At 42.8% G+C, this 13,678-nt stretch overlaps 1 protein-coding gene across 2 annotated transcripts in view; it reads right to left on the reverse strand.

Moving 5' to 3' along the window:
* Positions 1–205: 205 nt before the first annotated feature.
* The window catches only part of cd276 (CD276 molecule), a 46,317-nt gene continuing 32,844 nt past the window's right edge, over positions 206–13,678 (reverse strand). For both annotated transcript variants that reach the window (XM_049718985.2, XM_049718986.2), the window contains exons 7-8: positions 10,209–10,249; positions 206–989 (exon numbers count right to left, since the gene is read on the reverse strand). In XM_049718985.2, the coding sequence (XP_049574942.1) occupies positions 10,227–10,249 (23 nt within the window). In that variant the 3' untranslated portion in view covers positions 206–989; positions 10,209–10,226. The remainder of the gene's footprint in view (positions 990–10,208; positions 10,250–13,678) is intronic.

Raw genomic sequence — 13,678 nt, forward strand, 5'->3', positions numbered from 1 at the left:
TATAGTAAGGCTAGCAAAGCCTTTATTTTTTTCTAAATAAAATAATGACTATGTTTAGTAGGGCTTTTTTAATGAAAAAAAAAACATGTATAGTTGGACTTTTTTAATTAAAAAAAAAACAGGTAAAGTTTCTATTTTTTTCCCAAGTTTTTATGAAAAAAGACCATGTATAGTAAAGCATTTTTATGAAGAAAAAAAGCCCATGTATTGTAAGACTTTTTTTAATGAAAAAAAGATCAGTCAGGCTTTTTTATGAAAAAAAAAGTCCATGTATAGTAAGGCTGTATCTCTAATACAAATAGGCACAATTTTGGCATTCCTACTTAAACCTTTGGCACAGAGAAAACTCTTGTAAACCAGAAGGTGAAACCCCACACATCTCACTGACAATTTCAAGCAACCGGCTGTAGTCTCACGTTCATTCAAAACAATGCGTTATACAAGGCTGTTGGGCTGTGTCCCATGCACCATTTGCAGTTTGCCAGAGCTTAGCCGGCATTCAATTACAATCACTTCCACTTCCAGGAGATAGCAGAGGGGGGACCAAGAGCAGGCGCTGACAGATAGTGGTTACCAGGGAAACAGACGCTAATTATGAGCGTGAGAATAATGCTCTTCTCTAATGAGAGAGGCAACTTAAAAAAGATCTAACATGTTTTTTGCTTTTTTAAAATCGGTCTTTTGTATTGAAAATGACCAACTGTATTGCATTCACAGTGGTTGCTGGTGGACCTCCATTGATATAAAAAAAAAAAAAGGCCAGGAAGGGCTTGAGCACATAGTTACGTGTGATGTGTGTGATGGCCACTCGAGGGAGATTCACACGCGAAGACGTTGACGATGCTGCACTTGTCTTTCGCCCGGGCTGTGACGAGGACGCCGTTATAGTTCACAAAGGATGCCGAAAACAGTCATCAGGTAGATGGATCCTGATAGTTGGGGTAGAATTACCCGCCTGACTTTTCATTTCGGCTGCCCGGCTGAAACCCCTGAAAGAAGAAAAAGATGGTGAAATTTAGCAGACTAGCTTTGAAAGATGCTGGTCATGATAACACAGGCAGTTTTAAAAATATACGGTTTACATAAAGTTCTACTTTTGTGGTCACTTTTGGCCAAATGAAACCGGAGAATACAATATTTTTCAATGCTTCGTGATTCTCTGCCAACCGGTCGAGGGCCACTCTGCCCCTTGCCCATAGAGAAAATGCATTGATAGCTTGTTGTAAAGGCATCATGGATCATCAAATCAATCCGTAGCAGCCCGTTCTTGTGGCGAGGGATCCCATCAGACCGAGTAAATGTGCAGTCTTACAAGAATGAGGCAGTGGATAGCAGCGACAAAAGCCTTCCAATGAATTTAAATTGAGAGAAAAAAAAAACAGCTCCCAATTAGAACAGGGTGTGTGCAATTTGCAAGTATTTCTGACGTTTATCAACTTCTATGCGAATGCATTTGAAGGTTTGACATTTTAGAGCTCCAAGCAGTACCCTCAGGCTTTGGAATCACGTCAGCCTGTCCGACTCGTAATAGTCGTCTCAATTAGATAGCGGGCATGGCTGGCGAATATACTGTAAGAGTTTCTGTAGTCATTGAAAATCTGGCTTCAAACAGCCAAAGATGTCTCTAGCTTCCCTCGAGCGGGCTTAAGCCGTTCAAAGTTCTCGTATATCTAAATCAAAAGGGATCGGTGACGGGTTTAGACAAGCACAACCGAGGTCTTAATGCAGAACACCATCTCCTGTGCAATGTGGCAGAGATTATTAGGCTCCCTTGCTGCACTTAGCGTTTACCATCCCGAAAAGGAAGCGGAATGAAACTGTTGCTCTGCTCGTTGGCGACTGAGTGTTTTCATTTAGGAAGCCATGCATACACGTCCCGCCGAATGACTTAAATAATGTATCGGCAAAGACGGCGTAGTTAACGCAAAGGGCTTAATGAAGGCCTCAAACCGGTTTCTCACACTGTTAGAGGGGCTGCTGGCAAGACACAAAGAAGATATAAGATTTTCTGATTTATTCCTGATTATGCAAACAGAATTTTAACTCGTTGCAATTGTGCCAAATGTGAAATTGAGTAGAGATATTCAGCATTGTCAACACAAAGGACAAAACACATTTTATCAGTAATATGATGTCATCCCCATTATGGCAATCTGAAAAAGTTGACTCAAGGTACCTGGATTCTTTTCTTTACTTCGAAATCTTAGATGGAGAGTTTCCTTATTTATGTCTCTGGTGGGAGTGTCCCTTGGGGGTTGTCACATAAGGATCGTTGTTGTTGTTGTTGTTGCTGCTGCCAGGTGTGGCCGATAAACGACGGTGATAACCCCCAGGAGACAAACCCACCAGACATAAGTGGGGAAAATGTACAGCAAAGATTTCGAACAAAAGCAGTGTTAAAGGTGAAACTTCTGAAACAACCACGAGCCCACTTGCCTCGAGTAAGGGAGCGACAGAGATGTGCTAAAATGCTGACTGGCAAGTTTGGCAGAAACAAACAGAGGCTTGTCACGTCCATGTCTCATCTGTCTGTCAAAAGGTGAGCTGCACCCTGGACTGGTCGCCGATCGATCGCAAGGCACATACAAGCCTTCACACTCACACCTGCGCTCAGCAAATTTTCAACATAGACCATCACCAAAATAGGATTGTATCCAGGATCTTTTAACAAGGAGGAGGCCAAATTAAACGCCAGCGTGTTAAACAGGCAGAAGCAATTCTCTGCTTCCAGCGCACGAGCCCCGACGCTGATGGACGGATTCATTTGCACAGGCACTCCAACTTGCAGGCTGCTTTGAATGGCCTATCAGAGCTTGTTCATGTGCAAAATAAGGCGGATTCAATCTCATCGACCATTTCTTTCCTTTCTTATCATTCGAAACTGGGGGGAAAAAAACAGGGACCACAGTTCATCCTCCAGAGTTTGCAGCCTTCCTTCTAATTTGTATATTTGAGGAACATTACACGCAAAGAACAGCGGGGCTGCCGCTTTATGACACCGAGGAGCCAGAGCACAATCAGAGGAAGCCATCAAAGACAAACACCGGCGATGAGACCATGAAACGAAACCCCCAAAAAATTGAGGAGAGTTGGCGCATAATGAGCAAAGGCGCTTAAAAGCTTGGTAAAGATCATTACCAGGAGGATCAAACGCCCGCGAAACCATTTCTCCGTGCGGGGACTGGTAATTATGAAGTATTGTCGATAGCTGCTCAGAGACAATGTACATTTACATTCATTTGCATAACTCCCATTACCTGTAACCTATACCGTGTTTGGTAGATGGGAAGCCCGCACCGAAAATAAGATCTCCGGGGAACTTCTGCAATAGTTCAATGCATGTTTACATCCTATAAAAATATATCAGACAGCCTTGACCTCGCGTAACAATGTCTCGTCTTAAAATGTATTCTGTATGCGGATAGAGGTTAGCAGTAACCACCCACAAACTCAACAAATATCTACTCGCAGAAAGACAATCTTTAAAACCCCAGAGTAAAATGCACTAATATTGATTTCTGAAATTAATAAGCTGTTAAATGCCAGAGTAACGGATGGTGTGCTAACTCATAATAGTACACACACCAGAGGCGGACAACATTTTTCTAATAGATATAGACGTTGTCACAATAAAAACAGTGCCTTGAGATAGTTATTTAAATTATTTGTGAGCTTGTATCTCAGAAGAACCATACTTCAAATTATCATTCCCATTGAAATGAATGGAAATGCAAGTAATCCGTTCTAGCCTCCCCAAAACATCCACAATTTGTTAAAATATTACAATGTATAAAAACATAAATATAAATATGATACAAAGAAAATATTCCTAAATGTAAAACCATGTATACCTTATTACACACAGCATGAGTTTGACACCATTTCCCTACACAGTTTCTAAAGGCTGAGCGTAGAATCAATGAATTCCATTGGCATTATTGTTTCTAAACAAACACAGTAGGATTCAACTTTTGCTGTTCCACTGTATAGAAGCTCGGAGTACCAATTGTATGTTTATTTGCTGACAGTTCAGTTGAGATCAATGCATTTCTAATGCCCACAGAAAAAGAAAAAAAACAATATTGCTGTGCCCGCCAAAAGCTGCTTGGCTTTGCAAAAAGATTGCAAAGTGTGTGAGACATAATCATTTTTTATCAGAAATGACCATGCATAATGTTATGGAGAGAGGGTTGCAGGCTGGGGATATTCCTTGGTATGCAACATTGACGTAATCGTGTCCTTGAGTCTCCTCTGGTTGCTTAGCACCCTGATGGAAAAAATTGACGGGTGCCAGTAAATGTCAAACGAAATAGTTTTAGCCTATAATGGAAGGAGACTGTTCATTAGGATTAAAGATACACAACAATATATTTTTTAATCAGAGAATATGTTTCTAAATCTTTGCTACGAGGATAACTTGGAATTAAAGATACATTTACTGGGACTCAGATAAATCCAAAATATGGATTGGCCACCATCAATAAAACAAAGAGTGAGCTCCACTGGAGGAGAAACTTCGGGGCAAAAAAACGGAACGTCATGTCCTTAGTATCCATTTTCTATGATGCTTCTTTGGACCACTATCAAGGTTGGCCTGCCAATAACATCAACGCCTGCAGCCTCTCCAATTAGCTCCAGTAGCTAAAAACCAGCATTATTTTGCCTTTCCCAGTTATCCCAGTCCAATTGAACACATCCTTTACCTTGCAAGAGGCTTTTCTCTCCTTACCGGTCAAGGTATCCCGCCAAAAAAAGGCCCGTGGCACTGGTGGCGTTAATTATGAGACTCCTAGCCACAGCCCTTGAGGCTGATTCGAACACGGATGTGCATTAATCTTTACTCTTCTCTTCACACTAAAAGGATGGTTTGAAGAGACTCCTGTGGTAAGCCCCAAAGGCAAGGTGACTGGCGGAGCAGGAGGAAGGTTGAAAGAGAGCAGAAAAATAAAAGCGGCACTTTATTCGCCGCTCACAACGGGACGCCGACCGCCTCGATAGACGAGTGAGTCATTTTTTTGCCCCCGCCGCTTTACATCCTCACTATGTTAATCGGATTGAATATTTAAAGTGACACAGTATGACATTCCCGGCGACCTCCTCCTTCCACCTGCGTTGTGATTTGTTTGTTTCCCGACGCGGCGTGAAGGTGACCGTCCATTTGGAGGCTGCTGAAGGGCCACGACATGCTTATTTTCGCCAGCGTTTTATTTATTATTAGGATCCGAGCCAATTTAGTCTGTCAGATTCAAGCTTTATTTGCTTAAAATAATAACGGGCGCTCATGACAAAATGATCTACAGTCGACCCTTGGCTCTGTTTTTCCCAGTTTTTATCATGTAATTTATCAAACATATATTCATAACGTTATTCATTAATCTGGTGTGAGTGACGTGATGAATTTTTACATTAAGTTTTATAAACTGCATAAATAGTCCTTTTTCGATGTTCATATTGTCTGTCTACATGTGTTAATGCACCGTTTGTGTTCAAATATCTGCTGCTACAATGTTTATAATATCGCAACTATTGATACTACTTAGTTAGCTCGTCTGCGCCGTTTTGTATCGTGTGTTAGCATTAAACGGCCATCTTTTTCAATTTACATATGAAACAACTCTGAACTTTAAAAGCTCTGTGATTGAATTGTGACCATGTGTACCCCACCTCTCACTCAAACTCAGCTTGGGTAGGCTAGACCCTGACTCTGAAACACTGACAAGTGAAGCGGCTTATTATTTTCCATATTTGCCCAAAGCACATCACTGGACCTGGGACTTCCCGGTCCACAAGTTCTTACAGACCCAATAAAAAAACATTTTTCGGAGAACAAATACAGCAGTTATTTTAGGATAATAATTCCATTAAAGAATGCATTCATTATTTGGCTTGTCAGTTTCCACGACTCCTTTTTTGACACGTTTGTCTGTCATCTACAAATGCACAGCATATCTCGCCGTCGCAATATCCCAGCAGTCTTCATTCCGCCCATGCACATCCGCATCAACACGGCAACGGCGCGGCCCTCATGCACACGCTCTCATCTGCTTTATGCCTAATCTTTGGCAGTTAATTGAGCCCAGAGGCAGAGGGTTTCAATGGAGGCTCCTAAGGTTTTTTTTTTCCCCGGCAAAAACAAGAGAAAGAGCCCTCTCGGGGAGCGGAGTGGTAAACAGAGCGGCACGCTCGCCTTATTCATTAGCTGTCATTGAGTCAGTCGAGTAGCACAGCTGACGTGCTAACGCTGGTCATGTATTGCACATAATTAGCAATGTGAAGACAGTAAATGTAGCAGAGTAGTTTCCTTGCATTAGTCAATTTTTAGGCGATGAGGACCAAGCGAAGGCTGCTTCGCTACTTCGAATCGCCATTTATTATCCTTTCCAAGAACTTGTCTTTGTATATTGCGTTGAAACCGTATTGTACAGTGGCTCCCCCTGCTGATACACAAAAGTATGGCTAAATTAAATGTGACAAGATGACAAAACTTTTTTTTCCATCAACAAACTGTAGTACTCGTTTCTTGCCATCTCAGTGGTTATCATCGTACTCCATCACAGTACACGGACGACAGGACGAGGCTGAGGGGGATAAAAGCGCAGATAAGTGGCTGAGACGGCCGCATGCATAATTTAAATACTACAGCCAGTCAAAGCCAACTAGAAGGCATCACACAAGCTCCCTTGGAGACATTCCAGCATCCTTCTGTTAGTTTCTGCTGAGCCTCACCTGACAAATAAGACAGTGAAGGACTCAAGGTATTCCCTCTTTTCTCTCCCGCCTTGTCCTCACTTCCCCTTCCTGCCGACAGCAAAGAGTTTTAATCTCGTTCCCCTTTTGGGGAGAGCTCTTCAGATAACGCCGACTGTGCAGCAAACACTAACGGCAAGGACTCCTAATCTTAGCGGAGTATATGCGAATACACGGGGGTGGATTAAATTGATATTTGTCAGTTGTACTAAAGCAGGGAGGAAACGACCATTATGTGGCACTAATTGCACCTTTGTGTTGAAAAATGCAATCCACTTTTTCGTCCGGGGTCCTCAGGTACCGAACCCGGAGCTATGGTACTTCTCACCCCTGGACTGTTTTTTTTTTCCAGATCATTTGTGTGCAAGAGAGCGAGATGAGAAACAATGAAACTGATGTCTTGATGTCGGAGACCGCAGTCAATCCATTCATTTGTGTCTGCACTGCTTGTTATGAGGATTGCAGTTAAACTGGAGCCGAAGATGACTCAGTGGCTCGCTAGTCAATCACTGGGCACAGACACATTCATTCAAATTCACATTCACACCTACGGATAACTGATAGCCTCCGTTGAACCTGAGGAAGGTTTCAACAGATTACAACTCAGAAATCCTTAGCAGATTTTCTAACCATTGTGCCAGACTGAAATGTAACATCTTTTTTTCTCATTGTGTGGCTGTGGCTCAGTTCTTGGAGTGGGTTGTCCAATGACTGAAGTGTCAATGGTTTGATTACTGACTCCGCTTGTTCCTTGTCTAAGTGTCCTTGGGGAAGACATTGAACCCTAAATGGTCTCCAGGTTGGCATTGTAAATGAGATTGTGTCTCGCACTCTTGTGCCCCCCATCTGACCAAGAGGCCGGTCAGATCCTAAACTAATGGTCATTTCATGGTAATGTTGACGAGTTTGGGAAAAAAATTACAAAAAGCCCCAAATTTGCTGAACTGTTTGCTTTGGACATATTTCTCCAACTCACAACATACGACAAAGGAGGTTAACTAAATGACACAAAATATTTGTGTGAAAAACACTTGCAGACCATCATAGTAAAGATATTTTCATGAAAAAAAATTAACGTGGCCCAAAAATTTGAATGGTTGTGGAAATGATAATACAGTTAATAAAAATTTTGTACCCTAAAAAAATTCCTTATTTTTTGTGAGATTTTTTTTAATCAATTTAAGAGTTAGAACACCTTGCTTGACTGTGTTCAACTTTGTAAGTTCTACTTTTTATGTCAAAACTAACCGAGAGAGAGTATCGTCCGGGTGTGCCGCAGATAGTTATTTACTATGTGATCTGATCTCGGTCGCCGGTAATGACGCCATAAAAGCCTCGAGCGAATAAACATAAGTCATGGATGAACATGTATCGATAAGGAGGAGGTTTATGAAAACAAAGTGCCCCTGAACTCTCCAACAAGTTAATTAAATGCAGAGGCTGGCTTGATTAAATAAGGTATACCGCAGCCCGCGTAAACGCGCAAATCGATGGCAAAAAGTGCCACACAAATATTAGAATAATTGATCAGGGATGATTCAGCAGCCGAGAGGTCGAAAAGGCCGGCAGGATATTAGCGAGCGACAAGAGCAGCGGTGAAGGTCAGTGGATACTACGGTAATGACTAACGCCCTTTCCTTGACTCCAACGGGCCAGACTTTATTTTGGCTAGTTACAGGAAATTACTTTTGCTATTTTCCATCATCTTCTTCTCGCGCCGGGCTCGCACGCGTTGGCTTTATAGCGATGACCAATCAGGGTGCAATAAAAACAAGCTGTAACTGGCCAAGCCTGTAATGAAAAGGATTCATGCAACTGACACCAAACTGACGGTTATTAAAGTAAGAGTTAGAGGCGCATCGGAGCACTAATACAGTGCGCTTCTGTACTTTATGTTAATGTCATCTGCTCTATTATTTCCCGCCTTTTGCCTTTGCAATACTATGGCGGCCAGGAATGGAGCTGTAGTTAGGGCATCAGCCAAATAATTAACAGTAAACAATAGTGAATATTTCAAACAGTAAAATTTCAATCGGATGATCATATTATGGGCATAATAATCAAAGTGTGTTTTTTGTTGTTTTACTAATTCTGCTGTTTAGTAGAGGAATCAATGTGAGTGAGAAGCTATTATCACCATATTTTGGCCATAATGTTGCAATTGCATGGCATTCGATATTATCGTTAAGAGTTTTATTTGTTTATTTTTTACTAATAAAAGCAAAAGATTGAACGCCCGATGCCGCAAAACACGAAGGGTCTGTCATGCCAAAACCCGCTTAGTCAGTCTCACGCAGAGGCAATCACGGAGAGAGGTTATGCTATCAGGAATGTGACATCTCGCATCTTCTCCGGGTGGAACATCGCCGCCGCCTCGGATCTACGGCGCTGACGTTTGACGGAGTTTGGGCCGCGGCGGAGTGGGCGAAGTGGAGTGAGGCCAAAGAGTCCTTCTCCGAGTGTACCCTTGCCAGAGGCCGTCCGTGAGTCAGTCTGCGCCGAGCCAAAACAGGCTGCTTCCACCTCCTGATGCGACCCGCAACCCCGCCCCCTTGCGTTCGTGCCACATTCACTGAATTGTTTTTGATGACAATTCTACATGATGGGGCCTTGTTGAATCAGGTTTGGCATCCCTCCATCTGTTTTAAAGTCCTTGGCTTGTGTTGTACTTTTATGGAAGAGTGCAAAATAAATAATATGGTTTCGGTCAGCTAAGGGGAGCAATACAGCTCCAGCAATATAAGCATTGATGTGTTTCAAGCTGCTTGCAGCTGTCCGTAGAAGTATCTATTAGAAGTACCAGAGTCTTTAATCAACATTGCATGCATGGCTTTGGAACGTTGGCGAGGAAAGCAACCTACTGGATTTTATTAGATAAAATAAATTGTAAAAAAAAGAAGAGGACCTTGAGGCCTTTTTGGTTTGTTTCATACTTGTATATGTGTAAGATATTTTAAAAGAATCCATTAGGGCCTTCTTGTATTTGTTTACCTCTATTTTGTAAGATCTCTTTAGGAGGATACTGCTCTCTAATACAGAATGTTTTCAGAGTAATTGCCCCCCCCTGAAATGTCACAAATTGGCCGCCGGCGCTCCGAACAATAACATCAGCAAACAAGAGCGACAAATGAATGTAAAACAAACTAAATAGTTTCTGGACAAAAACAAAGAGTGTGTGACTCAAGCTTTGGAGTGTTTACAATTAATCAGCGGTTTGATGCCAACAGCCGAGGGGGGGGAGAAAAAAAGGTTTGTTTGCATATTAAGTCCAATAAAACGCAAGTGTCACATCACTGCTGTGATTTGTTATATCAAAATGCCAAGAATCTCATATTTCTTTTGTACTGAATTAATACCGCTGAGGCTCATTACGACGTCACTTACCCCGTAATGTGCGAGCGTGTTTTGAAGAGAGTCACAAAAACAAAGACACAGGTGATCCACATTCACAACACACTCACCCTTCGTTGTCTTCGGACTTAGCTCGTCAGTAATGTCATAGCTGAGGAGGAGAAAGATGAGATCAGTGTGAGATACACATGATGTCCGTCCACCCCGCTTGTTGCATCATCAGGAAGCAGAAGGCGTCACACTTTTATTTAATTAGTCACACCGGTGCGGAGGCGGCGGATCGGATGAGTGAGATGGATACGCCAACTCTCCTAGCAAGCTTCCACTGTGCTGTCAGACGAGTGGAGATGACGCGATAGGAAAGTGCGCACTATGAGCATCACTACTAGCGGTAGTGAGTCTGGGTCTAAGTGTTTTGTAAAGAGGGATACACACATATTGGGCCAAATCGAATGTTTCCTCCCTTCCGATCAAAGTCAGGACAAGCTAGCTTGATTGTATGATTAGCCTGAGCCATGATGAGCTAATTTTCCTCCTCGAGCTACTAAAAAAAAAAAAACCTGATCGGTTCAACAGTTCCTTAGGTGTAAATAATACTGATAACCTAAAAGTTAAATACAGCTGAACTTAAATTTCGGAAAGGTCGGTGACCTCTGGAGCAGATAAATAACGGGTATTCTCTGAAACATCGTGAAGTAGTAGCGCTCCTGTTCAGCTGGATTGCGTCTAATTCCAAATCAATGCAATATTAAGAGCTTTATAATTCCAGTTATTATCCGAGCAGTGTTTCCAGTCTCTCGGGTGCATCCCTGGGAGAAATACGCTCGCGTGCCGTGCAGGCTTTTGCCGTCAAAGCCGCGAGCGCGGTGGTTCCGTAACATGCGTGTAAACCGCTAAACAACTCAGCACGGGGAAGGCTCTTAATTAGCACTCTTGAAGTTATTCGGCAGCCCGCATCTAATAACGAAGGCATCACCGCCGTCCTATTTACATATCTTTAGTTAGTAATGCGTGGCCGCTGGGAGAGCCTCGTGGCTGAGGATGCGTTGCCAGTGAAAAGAAGGGCATGTCAAGTTGAGCTGCTTTCCGCGGGCCCTCTTCCTCTCAATTATGACTAGCGATGTATGCGAGGGGACCCAAAGGTCTGTCAAACAAGGTTATGATATCATAATGTTGTAAGCAGCAGTGCAGCAATGTGTATTTATATCATGGTAAGAAAGGCTACTTTCTGATTGAACCAAATTACTGTATCACTATGCAGATTAACTTTTTCAGTGAATGAATTCTATTTTAGTCAGCTGATTTTTGATTGGCAGAGCGGTAACAACACACTTCCTTGAAATTAGTGGCTGGAAGTCAATCCGAAAGATTGTCAACCAATATGTTATTGTGGTTTCGTGTTGCAATGCATTAAAATTGAGAGTTGCCTATAAAGCTCAACATTATCTTTTCAAAAGGCATTTCCCCTCCCCTGCCCAATACATCGCCTGTATAGGAATCCATTATTTTCCGCAAGTGTACCTAATGTTGTACCCGGAGGATAGAGATAGAAAAAGGAGCCGCTGTTATTGATTTCTTGAGTGTTGCTTTCCTTACCAAGATGCCCTCTTTTCAATATAATAATATCATACAGTTCAGGACAATTATACACAAAAAACAATTGTCTGTCTGTATTGAAAAAGATGCATGCATTGTGTATCAAAGTCCCAGAGGCAATTAAAGACGCCCAGGAACATACAGCTAACGCTCCCTATAGAATATTGAAACGCTGGCAGTAATTCGCTGCGAGCGTAACACTGCGATCCCCCAGAGAAGCATAAGGTGAACACTCCGTTCCTCGCGCATTAAGGTGTTCTATCTTTATTGCCGTACGTGCCGGCGAATAACTCGATAGACGGGACAGAGGGGGGATATAAAAAGAACAGAGGTGACTTTGACTGATACGGCCGTCCTTGTTTCTGTCCGTCTGCAACAAGCGGCCTTTAGGCTCATTTATGCTTAGACAAAAATAGATGCGTGGCGTTTAAAATAGTATTATACGTCTTCATACTTTCATGCGTGTGTATTTATAATCTGGCCAGTTCTAAATCAGGATTTCCCCCCAACTCTCAACAAGTATTGACAACAGACATTTAAAAAAAAAATCTATGGATGTTCTGTGCATATCTGACAGTGGGCATAAATGAGCCTTGTGTTATCGCGCTGCGTTAAATCAAGTCAATACTTGGCTTACTTGGAGATTTGGAGGGATTTGAGCATTTGCTGTTAATTGCTTCAAAGTGAGGCAGAACGATTTTTGAGAGTTTAGCGCGGCACGAGCATTTGGAGTTTGACTCTCAACTACAATATAATAAACCTCTAAAACAGGGGTGTCAAAAACTCGCTTTCAACTCAGACGAGTAAAAACTGGTCAAGTATTTTTAAAAAAAGATATTAAAAATGAAGACAATTTGCAATTCTAGTAATGACACACGAATTTGATGCACAATTTGTCTTCGGGGGCCGCATAAAATGATGTGGCGGGTCGTATCTGGCCCCCAGGCCTCGAGTTTGACACCTGTGCTCTAAAACCATCGTCATACATCAAAGTCGCCTTCCCATATCATCTTTCATCTCTTTTTTTCTTCGTGCTCATATCACACAAGCCGCCAACACTTTACATTTCTTGCGCCAAAATAAAAGCGCACAAAGTAAAGGCCGCCTCTAATGCTAGCTGCACTCGTGTGACTGTGGTGCTTTCTAAACTGTGCATCATGCTCAGATTAGTGCACATGCTGCAGAGAGGAGGCGGGAAGCCTGTGTGTCCAACACATCTGAGAGGAGGAACACATGTACTTGGCTGTCTATACGAGTGTCGCTTTGCATGTCGAGGGGGAGGTGAGCATGTTGTTGCATGTGATGCCGCTCGTACAAGTGCCTTACTGTGAGGTACAAAAATGTCAACAGAAATACAAAAGGTGGCAAGGCAGGAAAAAAAAGTATTAAAATCTGAATCCAACTAATTTGTTTTTTCGAAACAGCTATTTGCAAACCCATCGTAGCAATCTGCATGGAAAGTAAAGAGCCATGTTGAGCACAGTGGCAAAGGTGCCTACGTGTGCACTATGAATCCCGCGATCGGAGCGCTGTTGTTGAACATTATTTGCCGTAGCCATAAAGGCAACAAAGGAATACCTCAGCCCAGCGTGACTGAGAGAGTCCTGGTTCCTAGTTATCAGCGCTTATTGTTCCAATCAGGCTGCTTTTGAAAAGGAAGGCGTGCTCTCCTTTGGACAGCTCATTAAGATAACGCACATGAGCTCCCCATCGTCGCCATTAAAGTGGAGCTTGTTTTGGGCGGCTTTGTTTCGGGCATGAACCTGTGCCTTTGTCAGCACAATTGGAGCCAGATGGCAACACAAAAGCCGCCTGTCTTGAGTGCTTGCACGAGCCCATCTCGGAAGACAACGGCCATTAGCTCGCCTTCTCCAGCGCCACCGCCCCGCGACGTCCACCTGGATCGAAACAAGATCCGCATGATGACGGGAGGGATCGAGGGCAAGGACCGTTGGTTGCAAGTCGTCGCTGTGATCGGCTTGCA

The sequence above is a fragment of the Syngnathus scovelli genome, chromosome 4 (genome assembly GCF_024217435.2).
Source record: "Syngnathus scovelli strain Florida chromosome 4, RoL_Ssco_1.2, whole genome shotgun sequence".
Classification (NCBI taxonomy): Eukaryota; Metazoa; Chordata; class Actinopteri; order Syngnathiformes; family Syngnathidae; genus Syngnathus; species Syngnathus scovelli.